Source organism: Panicum hallii, chromosome 9, assembly GCF_002211085.1.
Source record: "Panicum hallii strain FIL2 chromosome 9, PHallii_v3.1, whole genome shotgun sequence".
Classification (NCBI taxonomy): domain Eukaryota; kingdom Viridiplantae; phylum Streptophyta; class Magnoliopsida; order Poales; family Poaceae; genus Panicum; species Panicum hallii.
In genome coordinates this window covers 7,960,601-7,979,056 of record NC_038050.1, presented here as the reverse complement: position 1 = coordinate 7,979,056, position 18,456 = coordinate 7,960,601, and the positions used below count along the sequence as shown (strand labels likewise).

The window sequence follows — 18,456 nt, the reverse complement described above, 5'->3', positions numbered from 1 at the left end:
AGTCATGACCAGGGACTTATTACTTGCTAGTACAGCAACTAGTTAAATATAGCCAAAACATTCTTGAGCCGTATGCGACATGGCGACCTTTTCATGTATAACTACAACTGGCTATATCATGTTATGCTATTGTATAACCCATGTGATGAACTTATTAATAACGTGTTGCGTTGCAGCCTGGCATATGTCATCGAGACAGCCATCGCCTCTTTTCCCATTCACAATTTAACCCCGGTGATCCAGGATAATCAACACATGGAAGTGACTGGATTAGAACTGTCCCTTTTGAAGGCTCCGTTCCAAACCGGCCCTCTTTCTCCCTTCCCCTTTCGGGCCAACTCGGCCATCTTGCCTCCCACCGGCAAAGCTCAACCGCCAGGCCCAAGTGGGGCGGCCCCAATTGCCAACGCGTCCGCGAAGCAGACGCAGCAGGCACCAGCCGCACCACTCCCCCACCGCAGGCAGACCGCAGGAGCGACCGAGAGGGACGCGCACCAGCAGATCCCAAGCTCACCGGCGAGGAGGAGCAGACCGGCGGCGGCGATGGGTTTCATCATGGAGTTCGCGGAGAACATGATCCTCCGTATGATGGAGGACCCGGACAAGCGCGACCAGGTGCGGCGGGAGCACGTCTACCGGATGAAGGAGCGGTGCGAGCGCACCAAGGCGGCGTGGAGCCTCCCGCTCCGCCCCTACGGCTTCTGGACCTTCGACCGCTTCAACTCCCAGCTCTCCTGGGACCCCCAGATCAGCCAGGCCGCAGGCCGCCGCGACCCCTACGACGACCTCATCACCCGTCACTCCGGCAGCCCGCCGTCGTCCTGAACGCCCGTGCCGGTACGCTCCTGCCTCTGCTGGATGAATCTCGATGCTGCCCCGTTGTCTTAAGAATTTGGTCCAACAGATTGGGGATAGGCGGGTTTGGTCGGCGTTGATTGCTTGATGGATTCCTGCAGGGAGCGTTTGGTGTTCGGAGACAGTAGATTGAGATCTCTGTTGATTGATTCCTTTGCTGGTAGTTGCCTTTAGACAAATCGTGCGCTGGTTCTGGCTAGGGTTTGGTTAGCTTACTGTTGGTCGAGAGCTCTGCAGATTTTGATTCGGCCTGACGGAAATTTGTGATGGGCGCAAATCTAGTTACTGGCGGATTGACTTTGGGACCCATTGACTTTCATAATCGCTGAGCGTGCATATTTGTGGTTGCTCGGAACTCGGAAGCACGAGTTGTTTATGGCTTTTACTGAATTTCGTGAGGTTATAGTGAATTGATTGCATTCTGATTTTCTCATACCCTATCCCTTTCGGTGTGAGAGTGAGTTACACTGATACTTTTGCAGCGTTGTGCTTCCTCAACAATATGCATTGCATTGACATTGTTTTATTTTTCAGTTGCTCTTCTGTGTCATCCTCATGTAACTTCTTGGACATTGTTTATACCTGTTATTAGATTCATTGGTTTGCATGAAAAGTATGTGTTCTTTTTTATATTGTTTGCATTTTTTTCAGTAGGCTTCCCTTGTTTGCTTAAATTGTTGAGTTAAGTTTGTCCGACCCAGTTGCCTGACTGAACTGTTGTAACTCAATTGCGTGCTCCTTAGATTGAATTATTCTTAGCTAACTAAATTCCAAATTCGGTTACAGTTATAGACTTGTAGTATATTAACCGCCTCCTTTGAACTTGATTTTTTTGTATAAACATCAGAAATATGCATTTTGTTTACAAGCCACAGTTTAGCTTTAGGTTTCTGCTAAACATGTAATTGCATGCTCAAATAAGTATAGTCGGTTCTTTAGGTATACTGTTAGGAAAATCTGATTGGTTGGTTGATTCCTCTTCTGGGAGTTGTTCTCAGTCAAATTGTTAGCTAGACTGAAACGTACTCCAGGTAGGGTTTGGTTATCTTGTGTTCTCAGTCAAATTGTTAGCTAGACTGAAACTTACTCCTGGTAGGGTTTGGTTATCTTGCTGTTGGTCTGGAGCAATGCAAATTATGATTCTGCCTGATGGGAGTCAGGGAGGGGGCAAATCTGGTTTAACGAATTGGGGTGGGAGCAAGTTTTAAGTAGATACTTCTGTAGCTTTGTGTTTCCTCTGCAATATGCATTGCGTTAACATGTTAATTTTGTTTTCAGTTGTTCATCGGTGTCTTTCTCTTGTTAGCTGTTACTTCTGAGGACATGAAATTGTTTATAACTGTTGTTAGATTCCTGGTGTACATTAAATGTATGTGTTCTTTTTTTTGTATAGTTTGCATTTTGTTTCCAGTAGTCTTCCCCAGTTTGCTTAAATTGTTGGGTTTAAGTTTGTTCAGAAATCCAGTTGCCTGACTGATCAAATAGAACAATTCTAACTTAATTGTGTGTTCCTCATTGATTTGTTCTTAGCAAACTAAATTCCAAATTTGGTTACAGTTGTAGACTTGTATCATGCTTGTAGACCTTGGACCTGTTGCTGACATAGAAATGCCTGCTTTGAACTTGACTGCTATATATAAATACCAGAAATAGACATTTTGTTTACAAGCCACAGTTTAACTTCAGGTTGCCTCGAAACATGTAATTGCCTGACAAAAAAAAGTATCTTTGTTGAATTGGTGTTTTCTTTTTTGTATACTGTTAGTAGAATTAGATTGGTGCATTCAAATTTTCAGACATGTTGACAACCCTCTAGTTTGTACATGGTCCATGGGGCTTCCTTCAAGTTGTAATCAGTGTCAGAAGTTCAAAGATGAGTCTTCGGTTTTACTCTGTGTAGTGTATATTCCATGGAGTCCATGTTGTCAGTTGCGACACTTTCAAACAGGCTGAACACTGGAATTGGCCATATTCCCGTAACCAGTTTGCAATCTGTGTCAGATAATCATAATTTAGACAAAAATTGGCAAGATTGTTTCTGTCCTAAATAGGACTCCACAGAACAAGCGAACGTAAAGACAAAAACAAACAATAGAGAATAACCTTTTGGGGGAAATTAGGTTATGTGGGAGATATGGGTGAGCTAGGGTACTGTAGCATAGCCAATTGTCACTCAGAACGCGCTGATATAAAGGGAGTTTTGTCCACTAATTATGTTGTTGTTGCTCATGCATTGTTCTTTTCTTCTAACATGTAATATTTGTTTATGACCTAAAGTGGCCTCCGTTATTCTTGTGGCACACCCTGTGTTTTAGATTGCTGGACCCTGGCAGTCCTTTTTCTTTTTCTTTGTTTTACATTTTCTTAGGCTTTTATTTTTATTTTTGTATGAACTACCTTTATTCCTTCTCAATACAATGAGGGCAGCTCATCTGTCAGTTTTGAGGGGGGAAAGAGCTGTCATACTATATCCACACTAGATGGGGTGAATGTAGCCTTGGTTCAAGTGTAATTTGAGCATGACCTCTGTGCGTGTGTGCCAAAAACACTTGCGGTGATCTGCTCATGAAATTTTGCCGACCTCAGAGCATTCTGAGTTGTTCTTGTTTCTAGGATATTTGTGTGGAGTCCTGTTCATATGTGAAATAGGACCCTGCTTATATTTCTTGTATTAACTTGTAAGTCAGTGTGAGCATGCAAGCTATATGTATTTAGAAAACCTGCTTGCCCTTATGTTCTAATTTTTTTTATTTTGAAGCTTCAAGTGGCCTGATGGTTTCTTACTTTATTTTCTTATAGATATCTTTTGCCAGGAAGATCTACTTGGGCAAGCAATAAGAAACTGATTCTGATCCCTTTCTTTTCTGTTGGAAAATATTATCACCGAACCACCCTACTTTCTGTTTCAGTTTGGCATGGAAGCAGAAGATGTTGTGTGCTTCCATTCTAAAGTTGTTGTCTTTGTATTATGAATTGTTTCAATAATTTTACAAAGCACTTATTTGCCTATACTATGTGGGAAACCCTTCCAATGACTAGAGGCATCTTGTCCTATATTTGCTGGAGGGTTTTACTGTCTTTGTATTATGAAATGCTTGAGTAATCTCACTGGCCACTCATTTGCCTTTGCTATGTTGCTACCAGGCTACCAGCCCCGTGGTTACATATTTCAGTTTTTGTTTTGTGGGGCCTTGAGTGGTTTGCCAAGGGCCCCAAATGATCAGGTGAGCCTGATCAGCTGGCTGTCCAGGTTTGCATGTGTCAAAATTGAGAAGTCACTGGGCAGTTTTTGTTTGGTCTGCCACTTTTCTTGGCAGCCATGAATCGATTTCCTGCGTCTCACACCACACAGATCGTTTGCCCACGGGAAATGTAGGCCAAAGCTGCGTATCAGTATCACCGAGTGCATCATTCTCCCCTGGTTACCATCGGAGCCAACGAGAAGGACGGGATGACATTTAGATTCGCCTGCAAAGCCACTACGAGCCAAGAGAGGTACTATCTCGTATTCGCAATCTCTCCAAAAGGAGCACGGCGCTGTCGACTCCATCTCCACGTGAGCCGGTAACACTATCGTTTTGTCGGTTCGAAGCATGGCACTGTCACTGGTCGTGCGCCGTCCGTCGGGCACCACCAACAAACATTGTTTGCATGGAGATACGCTGGTCCTCTGCTCCCTCGTCCGTCCATCGGGCGCATACCAATCTACCATGACGGAACGTGACGATATTGGATGCCGCAAGTGCACGAAATTACATCTGTCTGAGCTCATATTGGATTTATGTGACATGATACGGGAGTAACAAAGAAAAGGAGGAAAGATGTGTATTCGTAGACAAAAAAATCTCACTAGTTAAGAACTGAACCACGGAGTGGTTGCTAGATCAACGCTGGGGCGTCAAGGCGGTGATGTGGCATCGCCGAGGGGCATACGGCAGATGGTTGAAAAGGAGACGTCAGACCAACTCCAACTATAGCTCTTAATTTTAAATTAGACCCCAAAATACTAAATAATTGTTGCTTTTATTTTATTTTTTAAGCTTTCAAATTTGTTTCAACTTTAATAATAACCCTCAATTCTAATTTATAATAGAGGGTTCACTAGAGACCTTTAGGAATGGAGAATAAAGGAAGGAATTTGGAGGTCTCTATTTTTTTAATAGAGGATCTACTAGAGTTGCTCTTAGGAACTAGCGGTAGATGACATGGTGCAGGAGATAGATAGATGGATAAGAACAGTTGTGCGCATTTAGAATCAAATTCCGAGATCTACAATTAGATCTTAGAGCATCTTCAGTATATTACTCATCTCTCGTATCCTATATATCTTCTCTCTCCATCACCAATAATACTTTTTGCACTTTTAGCAATGTTGTAAATAGCAGGCTATGAAGTTTTGTGGCAGTCTTATCTAAAAGCTATAGAAAGCTATAGTGATGGATTGTAGCGAAAACTAAATCATTTAGCAGAATGATAAAATAATCAATAATCACATATAAAATTATAAGCATTATTGGTCTAGCACCAAAACGTAAATTCTAACATGTCTCTTAACTGCCCAAACTGCCCAAAGATGCTCATGCTACATTATCCAGGGTCTACACTACATTCATTTAGTTGGATCGAACTGCGTCTTTGAGGGAATGACACCACTAAAATCTATCACGACTTGACATTTAGCGCTGCTAAAGCTCGCAAAAGCCACTTCAGCGGACATTTAGCATTGTTAAATCTCATAAAACCCCTTTAGCAGACGTAGCGGATAAATGTTGCATAGCGTAGCGGTAGATCTTCTAAAAAAAACTAATAGCGGGCTATAGCGAAACTATAGCGGGCTATTTTCAACATCGAATTTTTTATAACCAGTGCTATAGTAGATTACTCAAAGGCTTTGATAGGGTGGAGGAAGAAATCCCCCTACATTTGAGCAAGTGGGAGATGTGTTTTGTTGGTCATAAAAAAATATTTTGGTATTGACGATGGAATTGGTAATCTATTAGAGCACCTCTCGTTATCGAAAGGAAAGGATAATTTTTTAGTACTGGGGAGAGATGTGAGTAATTTACTGGATATACTCTTAAGATGCAAGTGGGTATCCAATATTATTTTTCGATCAACTAAGGCCCCATTTAGTTCCGGAGGGCCAAAGTTTAGCTCTGTCATATCAACGAGAATCTTACCATGGATATTAGATAAAATCTGTTTACAAAATATTTTACAAGGTCGGTGCTAATTCGTGATACGAATTTAATGAGCCTAATTAATTTATAATTTGCAACAGTGATGCTACAGTAACCATCCGCTAACTATTGATTAATATACCTCGTGAGATTCATCTCGCGAATTAGCCCAGAGGTTATGTAAATTAATTAGACTTTATTTAATACTTTTAAGATTCTCTTTGATCGTTGATATGATATGTTTGATATGTTATGGCTAAAGTTTAGCCCTCCGAAATCGAACACCCCTAATTTATTTTATAATTTATTGGATTGATCTAATGACCCAAATAATTATAGCTTGCATTTGTAATTAGATCCCAATCCCAAATCACTGATGCCTCGCCGTGCGGGCTGATGGAGCAGAAAAGCGCATCATATCCGAAGCAAAAAGCATCACGACATCACGAGATTTTCCTCCCGCAGGTGTCACCAGCAAGAGCGACGGGCCGTCGCCGTCGGCACGGCGCGTCCGCCATAACGGGCCACATCGTCCCAGATCCTGATGGTGATCCATCCCTGGCCACGAAAACTCTCGAACCGGGGCCGGCGAGAAAAGTTCCGCGGTGAAAACTTGATTAAACCCACGCGGGGCACGCGAGCGGCGCCCATGGCCATGGCCATGCCGTTGTACTACGCGGGACGAGAGCCACTCGCTCCGTCGCTCAACGGGTGGGTGAGTCAGCGGGCGCGCGGGGCCGTGGGCTGTAGCCAGCGCAGGCGCGGGGCGCGGCACAGACGACGACCAGCGCACCTGACGGCTGGGCCTGCTGAGCCTGGGCGAGCGCGCGTTCGAGTCGCACGAGGCAGGGGGGCGGGGATTGGCTCGCTCGCCAGCGCCCGGTCCCTCCTCATCTTCCTCCCGTCGCGTCGCGCTCTCGCCTCGTCTCTTCTTCTGCGCTTCAATTCTGCCCCGCCGAAGAGCCCCTCGCCGAGCCGGGAGCGCGGAGAGAAATGCGACCGCGATGCGCCCCTTCCTCCCCTCCCTGCTCCTCCCAACCCGAGCCCTAACCCTACCGCCTTCCCCGCCGCATTTCCACCGCCGCCGCCGCTTCCTGCCCGCCCCGCTCGCCGCGTCCTCCAGGCGGCCGTACCGCCGCCGCCGCGACGCCCCGACCCAGCAGACGCCGCGGGCTCCGCCGCCGCCACCGTCCCGCCAGCAGCAGCAGCAGCCGCGGCCGCAGCAGCGCGCCGCGAATGCCGCCGCGCCGGGCGCCCGGCGCCAGGAGGAGCTGGAGGAGGCGATCTACGACTTCATGCGCCGCTCCGCCAAGCCCGGGGCGTTCCCCACCCGCGAGGAGCTCGTCGCGGCCGGCCGCGCGGACCTCGCGGCCGCCGTCGCGTCCAGCGGGGGCTGGCTCTCCCTCGGCTGGTCCTCCGCGGGCGGCGCGGCGCGCTCGTCGGGCGGGGGCCACCCTGACTACCCGCCAGAGACGGGCGCGTATCACCACGATGACCTAGCACCGGCCTCGGCGGATGACTCCGAGTGGTCGGTAACTGGAATTGCTCTGCGCTCCGATGTGCCCTTGTTGTGCCAAGCCTTGCTGAATTATTTTCGGTGCGTGCGTTGCAGGGAGGAGGAGAAGGTGTCACCGTCTGGGCGGCAGCCAGAGATGGACGAGACCAAGTGGGTGCCTGCTGAAGCTCAAAGACTATCTGATCACTGCCATCGTCATCTGTTGGTTAATCATTGCCGTTGTGCTTTTCTGGTTGGTTGCAGGGAGGTCACGTTCAAAACAGGCATCGAGGGGATGCTCACCAGGCTGCAGAGGGACAGGGAGCGGGCGCGGCCACCCCCACGGAGCAGTGCCCGAGATGAAGGCCCAAGTGACAATGGTGGTATGTGGGTTTTTGAATTCTCAGAATTCTTCAGGAACATAAGTTGTTTCCAGTTGTGCAGTGGCAGTGTTATCCTAAACGCTAAATGGTAAACAGTTGGTCACCTGCTGTTTAGTCCATTATTCGGGCAAAACGGCCGTTTAAACGGTCAAAACAACCGATTAAACAAAAACGGTGTACCATTGTGTAGCGTTTAAACGGTGTGTAAACGGGCTAAACGACCATTTAGGCGAACAGTGTGCAGTGGTAGTAGTACCTTTTTAGCCAATCGTCAATGGTTGCGAAGCATTCTTCTAAGACTACATGAGAAATTTCTGTTGCATCAGGTTGATTTTTGTGTATCAAGGAGCTCATAGTTGCATAGTGGTAGTTGTTGTGGCTGGCTTATTTTAGTGCTACTCCTTGCTTTACAAAAATATGGAAAAGCACGGGAAGGAAGTTTCAGGGTATTCAGTGATTGCACTGTGAAGGGTTAACCCAAGCTGTCTGTTTTTCAGTTTGAATGGTTTTCTAAAGCAGGAGCTTCCTAATATTGTCTCTAGTAGAAAATTATATAAACAAACTGTATCTTTTACGCGTGTAACCAAATATAACGTAACAACTTGTCAGTTGGCTACACAGTAAACAGAATACCTTTTTGTCAGCTAAGAGAAAATGGAATAATGACAACAATTGTTCGTTATTCAGTGATCCATCATATCATTGGTGATCGTGTTAATATTTGCTCACACCATTGATGTGGATTGAACTTTTGTCTATTTGCAAAACACTACTGAGTTATTTTGTTTTGTTACTTTTTTCTTGGAACCATCAGCGAATTCAGAGCAGTTAGTTTCAGTCTGCCTGCAAGTGCTTTACAAAGTACAAACAACCGATTTAGCTTAGCTAGTACTATGCACAGGGTCTTCTGTCTTCACCTTTGACCACTATGTATTCTTCTTTTGTATGTTGAACTAATAAGATGACCCAACTATGTTACATATGTGCAGCGTTGGCTGGCAACAGCAGCGCTCCCAGTCCTAGCGTGGCTGGTGACAGGCATAAACGAAGTACACCTGAGAATGGAAGTGTTCATGGATCTCATCCTCAAAATGGAATGCTAGATGGAAACAATACCTTACAGAGCTCGAGGAATGATGCATGGAAAGCATGGACCCTTGGCAAGGGTGGTTTATCTGATTTTGAAGGTTGTCTGTTCATCTTATTCTTCTATAGTTTATCATAGTTGTTAGATATTTACTTGTTGATATATTTAATTACTGCAGCTGCTGAGGTCCTACCAACTGGAAGTGGAGGATTATCTCGATATGATGAACTAGACACTGCATTGGCGCAAAATGACTTTCACAGATCATCTAATGGTGTGGCTGTAAGTGATTATCCTAGTGATGGTGTAGACTCGGAAAGAGATGAGATACATTCCCGTCTTCAGAGTCTGGAATTGGACCTATCTGCTGCTCTCAAAACATTAAGATCAAGATTTGACAAAGTTTTATCAAATATGGTGTGTATACGTCTCTTCATATTATCTAGACTGTTAAAGTGTTACTTCCATTCACTTTTCTTTTCTTGTTCTTATGTTTTTAGTAGCATTTAATCACATGAATCCACTGCTTTGCTATGCTTTTTATATTACCATCAACGCCTTCTTCATACTTGCTCTAGACATAAAGAGTACCTTCAAATCCTTTGCACTGTAAATGATGACAATGACATCATCATAAGTACCTATATTTCCAATAGAAGATAGTGCAAGCAGATGTACAATGATTGCAGTAGACACTAGACGATTCTCCCTTGCCATGTTGGATGTTTTTGTTATATTCACTTCTGTTTGGAGTTGACCTTTTACAGTTTTATGAAATATATTACTGTTAGTGGTAGGCACAGTAATCAAATTGCCTGTCAGTAATAATCATGGAATTCATGTTGGTGTTTCTAGAGGCATTATCATTGTCATCTGTCACTATCAATATCCAACTTTGTTGTTTCCTTTTCCTGCCAAATGATGACAGAGGAACCATCCTGAATTATCATCACTGAGATGTTTCTCATTTTGATCTATATTATGGCATTACACTTGTCTTTTTAATAAATCAGCTTTATTGTTTCCTTTTCCAGTCAAATGATAATGGAGCAACTGTAGTGGGTGATATCTCTGACGATTGGGAATTTGAGGAAACAAAGATAATGCAAGCTCAGGAGGAGCTACGATCAATACGGGCTAAAATAGCTGTATTAGAAGGAAAGATGGCACTTGAGATAATGTATGCCCTCAACTTAATCATCTATGCTTCATATTTCATCTCATTCCCTCCAACTTACTCTATTATAATATCTGTGACATCATTAGTGAAAGGAACAAAATAATCGAAGATAAACAAAGGAGGCTTGGTGAAGTTGAGAAGGCCCTGAGTGAGCTCCGTACTGTTTGTATCATGTGGGCCAAGCCTGCGTCAGAGGTTTTATTGGTTGGGTCTTTTGATGGCTGGACAAGTCAAGTAAGTACCTTCTCCAACCTTCTGTTTTGTCTTAGAAATTAATATTATTAATAAATTACAACTCTGCTCACTGGTATTTTATTGAATTTATTCTAATAATTTAAGGTTGTCAAAGAAATGATGCAAAACTATGTTGCTTCTCTTATGGTACCATCAATGCAATTTACTGCTAGCGCCGTGTATGATGTGTGATTAATATGTTGCCAATACATCACAATATAAGCTCAGGCATGATCAGTTGTTGTTACAGACTCTTAAATGGAAATTGCATCCTGAAAACTTGTATGGCTGGCATGGTCGTATGTCAATCATAATTAATAGTAATACGTCAACTGCTAAAAAAACGAAAAAATAAACCTGCTGAATTAATAATGCAGCAAAATTAATGCGCAATGAGTTAGGTTGATTGACAATTTGGCAACGTAAGATTGATGTTAGTAGATGCATCATGAAAAGTACTTTAATCCCTTTATTTTCAATATCATATTTTCATAGAAATTGTTAGTCAAAGTTCCATCTTGTAGATTGTGTCAGTGTCCAAAACAACTTATATTTTCAATTGGAAGTTTTTTTTCCTTCTAACTATGTGGAGTGCATGCATACCTGCTTTGGGCCGTGTGCCAACAAACAGTGAGCTTGTCATGATAGCGCATAGTGGTGCTGTTTTGGTCACATTCTATAATGAAAAATGTGTGCTGTTTATTGGTGATTAGCAGTTGAATTGCTTGTTTGCATGGACGCTTATCTATATGACAATAGATCTTTATGTATAGTCGTGCTGGATTTTTAGCCTTTTCGTAATGGACTAATGGTTAGTAGGTGTGGTATAATCTTGCTGAATTCAATGAGAATGAGGTTCCCCAATCCATATTGCCATGTTCTTGCAAGGACCAAAGCATACTTTGATCCAAAAGGCATAGCTTGATTCTGTTTTCATGCAACGAATACAAAGTTGATTTTTGCAACTCATGTTAGATGTAGGATATCCACTGGCACAATATGCAACTCTTGCATGATAATATTCATATGTACAAAATCATCGCTGTATTCTCACTTCTAAGGGTTATAATCTAACTGTAAGCGTTACTGCAGAGAAAGCTGGAAAGATCATCAGAAAGAGGCATGTTCTCCTTAAACCTGAGGCTGTACCCAGGTAGATATGAGGTAATTGCCTGCCCTTTTACTCTAATCATTAGTGTCATTATGTCCATTAACTGTTTCCATTTCTGCTTCAGATTAAGTTCATTGTTGATGGTGTCTGGAAGAATGATCCTCTGCGGCCCACTGTGTACAACAATGGTCATGAAAACAACCTTCTGGTTGTCACTTGACTTGAGGCTGCGTCCTAATAGCATTTTTGTAGATTGTTGCCTAGATTGTTCTCGACATGATTTGATGCCAACTGATTAGATCCTTTCCTCCTTGTAACTAGTCATCTTTGCCTTTGGTGATTTCCTTTACTTTTAGATAGTTGTGTACAACATAAACAATGTAGGGTGTTGTCGGAATGTGTCACCCCATTGAGATAGGAGAAGAAAGTAGCCGTCCATTCTTTTCTCCCCATCGTTCTTCCTCTTCCCTGGTGCTGGTTCACCTTCATTTTGTGTAACAAATTTGTATGTACATATGCTGTGAAAAGCGGTCTGTTCCAGGTCTATTCTTGGAAGTGTTCAATTGTTGCTTGCAAGGGTTGCAGTATCGAGGTAATATATATGTATGCAGGATTCGAAACCCAACGTTAGGAGTTGCTTTGAAGTGGTCTTGCTTTTCCGTGGTAAGAGTTGTTCTTCAGCCGAGGTAAAACACATCTCGGGTTCAGTCTTATCTCTATCGGTTGTGTGTACTGTGTAATATTCTTGTTAAACTCTGATCAGGTGGACAGCATGGATGCCAATGACAACAGAACTTTGAAGGCATTTGTTTATTCAGGTCAGTGATACTGAAGGCATATGTGCTTCCAAATTGCAATCATGAGCTGGGAACCGAGCTTGAACTTTCATTTAATCTTGACATCCATTTATATTTCAGTTTAAGCACTTACAAGAAACCAACTCTTTTGTTTCTTTCTTCTCTTTCATCATCCTATAGATCCAAATGAAAGCACCAGTAACAAAATTACAATAAACAAAAAGAAGAGGCATTATCGACCAACTACTATCGTAAACACAAATTTTCACAAATTAATTATCAGGGCCTTATACTAACGCCTTTTTTTTTCTTATGCTCTCCCAAAGCCATGACATAATTACGCAACCAAGCAACCAGCCAGATATCCATCACCACATAGTTCAGAGCTCATTGATGCCTGCACTCGTGAGATGACGATGACCCGGCCCACCTCCTCAGGGCGATCAGTTGCTGGTCCCCTTGAACCTGTACCACCTGGCACAGATGACGAAGTAGATGAAGTTGAAGACGCCGATGCCGGCGATGGTCCAGTAGAAGAGGTCGAGCCGACCCTTGTTGAGGTCCTGCGCCAACCAGTTCCGCCCGGAGCCCGTCGTCCGGTGCACTATGGTCACCAGGAATCCGCTGAGGTAGTTGCCGAGCGCCAGGTTGCAGAAGGCCAGCGCCCCCGCCACGCTCCGCATGTGCTCGGGGATCTCCTTGTAGTAGAACTCGATCTGGCTGATGAGGTTGAACGCCTCCGACAGGCCCAGGACCATGAGCTGCGGCACCATCCACAGGCTGGACATGGCCGAGATGGCCCCGCCAGTGATGGTGGTGCCCAGCGTCGGGTGGCTCAGCGCGATGGCGCGGCGCCTGTCCTCGACGATGGCCGAGATGACCATGGCGACGGTGGAGAGCGCGATGCCGATGCCCTGGCGCTGGAGCAGCGTGAACCCCTCCTCCTTGCCGGTTACCTTCCGGAGCTTGGGCAGCAGCAGGCGGTCGTAGAAGGGGATCCAGAGCGTCTGCGCGAGCATGGCGAAGACGGTGAAGGACGCCGCGGGGATGTGGAAGTTGCCGAGGCGGCGGTCGGACTGCAGCGCGGAGAGCACCACGTAGGTGGACTGCTGCACCACGGCCACGTAGTAGATGATCCCCGTCGACCACACCGGCACGATGCGGATGAGGCACTTCACCTCCTCCACCTGCTGCACGCTGCAGAGCCTCCAGGGGTCCGCCGGCGCGGCGCCGCCCGGGCGCACCTCCTCGGGCGACGCCACGATGGCCGCCTTGTCGAGGCACCGGAACTGGTCCGTGTGCGCGAGCTTGGTGACCATGGCGCTGGTGTGCGGCGGGTCGAAGAGGTCCTGCTTCGGGTCCTTGGGCTGCTTCAGCGACCGCTTCTTGAGCGCGGCCGACAGCACCTGCACGACGCTGGTGAAGGGGCTCCCCTCGGGGGTGACGCGCACGTACAGCCTGGTGCCCATGAAGAAGAGCACGCAGGCGAGGAACATGAGCGCCGTGGGGATGCCGAGACCGATGGGCCAGCTGACGTTGCTCTGGACGTAGATGATGACGGTGGCCGAGATCATCATGGCGGCGGTGAAGGTGAAGTAGTACCAGTTGAAGAAGCTGTTGATGCCGCGCCGGCCGGACTCGGTGTGGGGGTTGAACTGGTCGGCGCCGAAGGGCATGCTGCAGGGGCGGATGCCCGCGGAGCCCAGCACCAGGAACGCGAAGGCCATGAAGAGCACCGCGAGCTGGTACGAGGTCGCCTTGTTCCCGCAGGGACCGTCCGCCGCGGGGCACTCCGCCGGGTGCAGGCTGTCCGCGCCGGCCGTCAGCGTCAGCAGGAACATTCCCTGGTCCATGCATGGAAGAAACAGGTGAGCAAAGCGAGTTCAAATTGGAGGGAAGGGAGCTCAACGCCAACGGGAGCTTAAAAATCTTCGAACAAAAAAACGTGTATCGCAGCAGCAGTCAAGCGGAATACATTGCAAAACATCTGTGAAGTGATGAGTTTGGGCCCAGGATTACTCCAGTCACTTTTGATGATGGGCTTGATTGACCTCATGGCCCACTGAGTCAACCTGTGTGACAGGTCTTCCTGAGCCCAGGTCTAGCACATGTAGCCCCCCAACATGCCCACACGGCACATGACCAAAACCGTGCTCTCCCGTGGCCCACTCAAATCACCCAACACGAACACGGCGGTCGGGCGGAGATGTTTTCTTTTCTTTCGGAAAGGTGTCACCGGCGAAGCAAGCAGAAGCTATGATTGGACTTGTCATTGTGGAGTGGAGATATGAATGGTGGCATCGGCTCTGCAAGGTGACCTGCACGCTCGTGTGCTGGTCTCCTGGTGTCACGGTGGTCAATCCCGGTGGCTCCGTCGTCTCCCCGCTTGTGCATCGTGCATCACTGCAGCTACAGCTACAGCTAGTTGGCGGTCACTTGGTCGATACGCCCGGATAAGGTGGCCGGATCATTTGGCCGCACATGGCAGCCTCCGTGAGGCCGTGACAACACACACGCCCACAGGCCACAGCCACTTCATTCACAGCACAGCGCCACTGCCGCACAGGGAACCTCGGTAGAGGAGGGGGTTTTTTTTTTTACATAATGAATCGAGTACTCGAGTTCGAAGCTCCGTGTGAAGCGGAACAGGCGCCCAAGGGACTACGGGAGCGCGTCGCTTGCCAACCGGACACCCGCGGCCCGCCGTCACGTGCTCCGGCGGCGTTCTGGCCGTAGCCGCCGGCCGCCCGGGTCCCGAGCCCAGACCGGGACACATTCCTTCCCCCCGTCACGCGTTCCCACTAGCCTCGAACCGCCGCCGGAGCCCCCACCGACACGCCCTGCCCCGGACCAGGAGTGCCCACCACCCACCCACCCCTGCCGTGGACGGCTCCGACGCCACCGCGCGTTCGCTCGCTCGGCACCACGCCACGCGCGTCGTGTCGGCCCTCGCCCACTTCCCACCGTTTCCTTCCGCGAGCGAGCGCGTCGCAAGCGAACAAAACCCCGGGCGGCGCGACTGCGCCCTCGCCTCGTGGCCCCGCGCCCCACGCGGCCGTGTAGCCAGCGAGTCCCCCGCTCTCCGCTTACCCCACCCCCCCCCCCCCCCCCCACAACCAAGCCACGGCCGCCCCACCCACCACCATAGCCGGCGGCCGGTGGGGGACCCGACCAGGAGCTTCACCACGCGCCACCAGCAAGCAAAGCAAACCCCCGCACCTGCGCATCATCTATCTGACCCCCGGAAGAGTGTTGCGTCTGCGATTCGATCCAGCACGAGCGCGAAAGGAGCCCCCAGATCTCACCGAGATCGCCTCGCGCGGTAGTGGCGCCACTCGTGAGTTGTGGACAAGCTTCCCAGGTGGTGGTGGTGAAGGGACGTGGGTGCGGCTGCGTTCGTGGCTGATGTGCTGCTTCCGGCATCATTGATCTGCCCACGTACCGGGGGTCGAGTCGACACCCGTCGCTTTCGGCATCGGCGAGCAGGCGATCGACGGAGATATTTGCCTCTAGCGTCCAGTGCCACCGCGCACTTCGCGCAGCACACGGCAGGCCGGGCAGCAGGCGGCCGCCACTTCGGAGAACCAGCTCCATCGACTAGCACTCCATCTCCGACGGCTCCACCTCGTGCGACTTGTGGCGAGGGGTCTGGTGCGGCTCGCTGGCGGTCGCGTCGGGGCGGATGCGCGCGCGCGCCTGTCCGGATCGGATAAGGGCGCCGCCGCCGGCGACGGGGGAAAGATCGATCAGCCGCGCGTGGTGGGTGGCAACTAGTAGAAAGCCACATGCGCGCTGAGGGGATAAAAGGTGGGGCAGTTAGGGCACTACAATACGGGGTTAGCGCGGCGCTAATCATGTGGCGCACCGCTAAAAGCAGCCCTTTAGTTTAGTTTGCCCCTGGTTGGTACCCATCGATGTGCACGCACGCATGCGCTTTCTGGCATCAAAGGGCAGAGAGCATGCATGATGGTAATGCTAGTACTGGTAAGATAAGATATTTTCATCTAAAAGGAAATGCTGGGATAGTTTGGCTCCGGCACCGTGCTGGATGTGAGAGGAATCAATGAGCTTGCTCAGTTATTGTCTTCACCTGATTTTTTTTAAAATGATAATTATCTTGCACTTATTTTTTTCAGATATTTTGCGCCCCCTTTCTTTTTTTTTTTGCAAAAGATGCGGCAAGCAGCAGGGAATGGAAGCTTCTGCAGTCTGGGCTTCTATGAAAAAGAGGCGGAATCCTAACAGCCATATATGCTGCTATGCACGGGAGATACGTATGGTCTCCTGGGCGAATAAGTAAATGTGCTAAGATGTACTACTAACAATCGGTGGGGGAAAGCCGGCGACGTGCCTCCAACACCACCGATACTCCAACCACCAATTTGACCCGTTAAGACGCATGGTGGTTTGGTGGCTGCTCCTCCGTGCACACTCCGCCTAAACGTCAGAGACAACTTCAAAGCTGGCGAAGGCGAGTGAAGTCCACAGGACACCTAGAAAAACCACTCCTAAAGTTGCACTGGAAGTAACCACTAACCGGCAGGATTCGCCGCTCGATCTGGAGCGGTGCAGCATCAAGTCTTCCGGTCAGTAAATGGCCTGAAACTTCAGCTAAAGCCCCTCGTGCTGACACCATGATTAGCGCGCTGCTAATTACTTCTTCGCCTCCCAGATCTCCCGCGTACGTGCATTACATTGGTGCTGGGAAGAGGATGGGAAGGAGAGGAAAGAAATTCTCTGGAGCTAGCAGTGATCGCGAGCCGGCCGGCGAGCGAGCGCGCACGTGGGCGCTCGGCGCATGTGCCGCCCATCATCGTCGTCTCCAGCGAAAGGGAGGGAGGTGGGGAAAAAACAAAGGAAGAACAGCTCGGCGGCTCGAGACGGAGTCCAACTCATCGCCAGAGGCCACCAACCCCACCGTCGTCCAGGCGTAAACTGAATCTGACCGCGGCGGCGAGTCCGTCAATCCAGCATGCAAACAATCGAATTCCCACCGCGAGTCCGGCGGCGAGGAGCAAAGCAAGCACGCGAAGGACAGGACAAGGCTCCACTTACGATGAGGGAGGCGACGGAGGCGATGGCGAGCGCGAGGTAGCGGCCGAGGTAGGCGTCGGAGAGGAAGGCGCCGATGATGGGGGCGAGGCTGGTGGTGCCGTTGAGCCCGTTGAGGAGGGTGGCGGCGTCCACGCTCCGCATGTGGAACACCTGCGTCAGGTACACCAGCAGGTTCGCCGACGTGCCCAGCGTCCCCAGCTTCTCGAACGTCTCGTTGCCTGCCGCCCGCCGGAATTCGATCGGTCCCATCATCAATCGTCAGTCGCCACACCATTACCACACGCACGCGACGCGGCGCGAGCAAGAGAGAGAGAGAGAGAACGCACCGATGATGAAGGGCATGGCCTTCCAGCCGTAGTACTTGACGGCGGGCCGCGGGCTCTCCTCCCCGGCGCCCCCGCCGTTCTCCGCCTTGTCCACGTCCATGCTCTTGAGCTTCCGCGACGCCTCCTCGTCCTCCCGCCCGCCGGCGCGCATTCTCGCGTGCTCGCCGCCTGCTCTCCTCCTGCTGCTTCTTCTTCCCGGGGGAGACGAGCGCGCTCCCTGGTGGCTGGTGCGCGCTTCTGGTCTCTGGCGCCTGTCAGTAATGAGAGGAGCATCATGCCTACCGGCTTATAAAAAGGCCCAGCACAACGGCTGTCGGTCACGGGGGCCAGCAGGGGATTTTTCCTCTCTCTTTTTGTTTTGTTTTCCCTACGCCACCCTGACTCATCTTTTATTACGTTCCGGCCCCTGCCGGCGATCTCGCGCACCAGCTTCTTCATGTCTGCCATGTCATCCCCAGTTTTTCGAAAGCGACGCGAGGAGGCGGGTGAGGTCGGGGCTGGGCCGATCTGAAGTTGATCATGGCTGCCTGCGCGTAGGAGTATGTATGGTGGTCACCCCGTCGCTGTTAAGTTGGCGAGGGCGCCTTTGAGTCCAACGCAAGGCGGAATTCCTTGGCCGAGTGGGTGGGCAAGTGGTGCCGCCGTCCCTGTCGTCGTCATCGTCGTCACCAGTCGCGAGTAAGTCTGCAGTTGAGTGAAGAGCATGGATCGCTTTCGTGGAGTGCTATCCGGGGTCTGGAGTTTTTGGATGCA

At 49.1% G+C, this 18,456-nt stretch overlaps 3 protein-coding genes across 4 annotated transcripts; 2 read left to right on the top strand and 1 right to left on the bottom strand.

Moving 5' to 3' along the window:
* The first annotated feature begins 349 nt into the window (after nucleotides 1-349).
* LOC112877152 lies at nucleotides 350-3,958 on the top strand. Its single transcript, XM_025941360.1, has 2 exons — nucleotides 350-837; nucleotides 3,655-3,958. Exon 1 carries the CDS (start codon nucleotides 544-546, stop codon nucleotides 823-825), a length of 282 nt encoding a protein of 93 aa, XP_025797145.1. The 5' UTR covers nucleotides 350-543; the 3' UTR covers nucleotides 826-837; nucleotides 3,655-3,958.
* A 2,741-nt stretch (nucleotides 3,959-6,699) lies between these two features.
* Nucleotides 6,700-12,088, top strand: LOC112877150 (protein FLOURY ENDOSPERM 6, chloroplastic-like). Of its 2 annotated transcripts, none has more exons than XM_025941359.1 (9): nucleotides 6,700-7,563; nucleotides 7,648-7,701; nucleotides 7,795-7,913; nucleotides 8,903-9,100; nucleotides 9,179-9,417; nucleotides 10,035-10,180; nucleotides 10,267-10,414; nucleotides 11,507-11,567; nucleotides 11,650-12,088. In XM_025941359.1, the coding sequence occupies exons 1-9, from the start codon at nucleotides 7,040-7,042 to the stop codon at nucleotides 11,652-11,654; spliced, it is 1,494 nt and encodes a 497-aa protein (XP_025797144.1). In that variant the 5' UTR covers nucleotides 6,700-7,039; the 3' UTR covers nucleotides 11,655-12,088. The 2 variants fall into 2 exon arrangements, with proteins under 2 accessions (XP_025797144.1, XP_025797143.1); XM_025941358.1 differs by having other exon boundaries at nucleotides 6,701-7,563; nucleotides 11,507-11,578.
* A 299-nt stretch (nucleotides 12,089-12,387) lies between these two features.
* Nucleotides 12,388-17,986, bottom strand: LOC112877149 (protein NRT1/ PTR FAMILY 2.11-like). The gene is made up of 3 exons (XM_025941357.1): nucleotides 17,704-17,986; nucleotides 17,378-17,595; nucleotides 12,388-14,166 (listed from the first exon to the last, which is right to left on the bottom strand). Exons 1-3 carry the CDS (start codon nucleotides 17,852-17,854, stop codon nucleotides 12,766-12,768), a joined length of 1,770 nt encoding a protein of 589 aa, XP_025797142.1. The 5' UTR covers nucleotides 17,855-17,986; the 3' UTR covers nucleotides 12,388-12,765.
* Nucleotides 17,987-18,456: the final 470 nt, after the last annotated feature.

Coding starts and splice junctions, on each gene's coding strand:
- LOC112877149 (XM_025941357.1), bottom strand. CDS start 17,854: ATGCGCGCCGGCGGGCGGGAGGACGAGGAGGCGTCGCGGAAGCTCAAG. Junction 17,596..17,703: donor GGCCATGCCCTTCATCATCG/GTGCGTTCTCTC, acceptor GGCGGGCGGCAG/GCAACGAGACGTTCGAGAAG. Junction 14,167..17,377: donor CCTCCGTCGCCTCCCTCATC/GTAAGTGGAGCC, acceptor TGCATGGACCAG/GGAATGTTCCTGCTGACGCT.
- LOC112877150 (XM_025941358.1), top strand. CDS start 7,040: ATGCGCCCCTTCCTCCCCTCCCTGCTCCTCCCAACCCGAGCCCTAACC. Junction 10,415..11,506: donor TTGATGGCTGGACAAGTCAA/GTAAGTACCTTC, acceptor GCGTTACTGCAG/AGAAAGCTGGAAAGATCATC. Junction 11,579..11,649: donor TGTACCCAGGTAGATATGAG/GTAATTGCCTGC, acceptor TTTCTGCTTCAG/ATTAAGTTCATTGTTGATGG.
- LOC112877152 (XM_025941360.1), top strand. CDS start 544: ATGGGTTTCATCATGGAGTTCGCGGAGAACATGATCCTCCGTATGATG.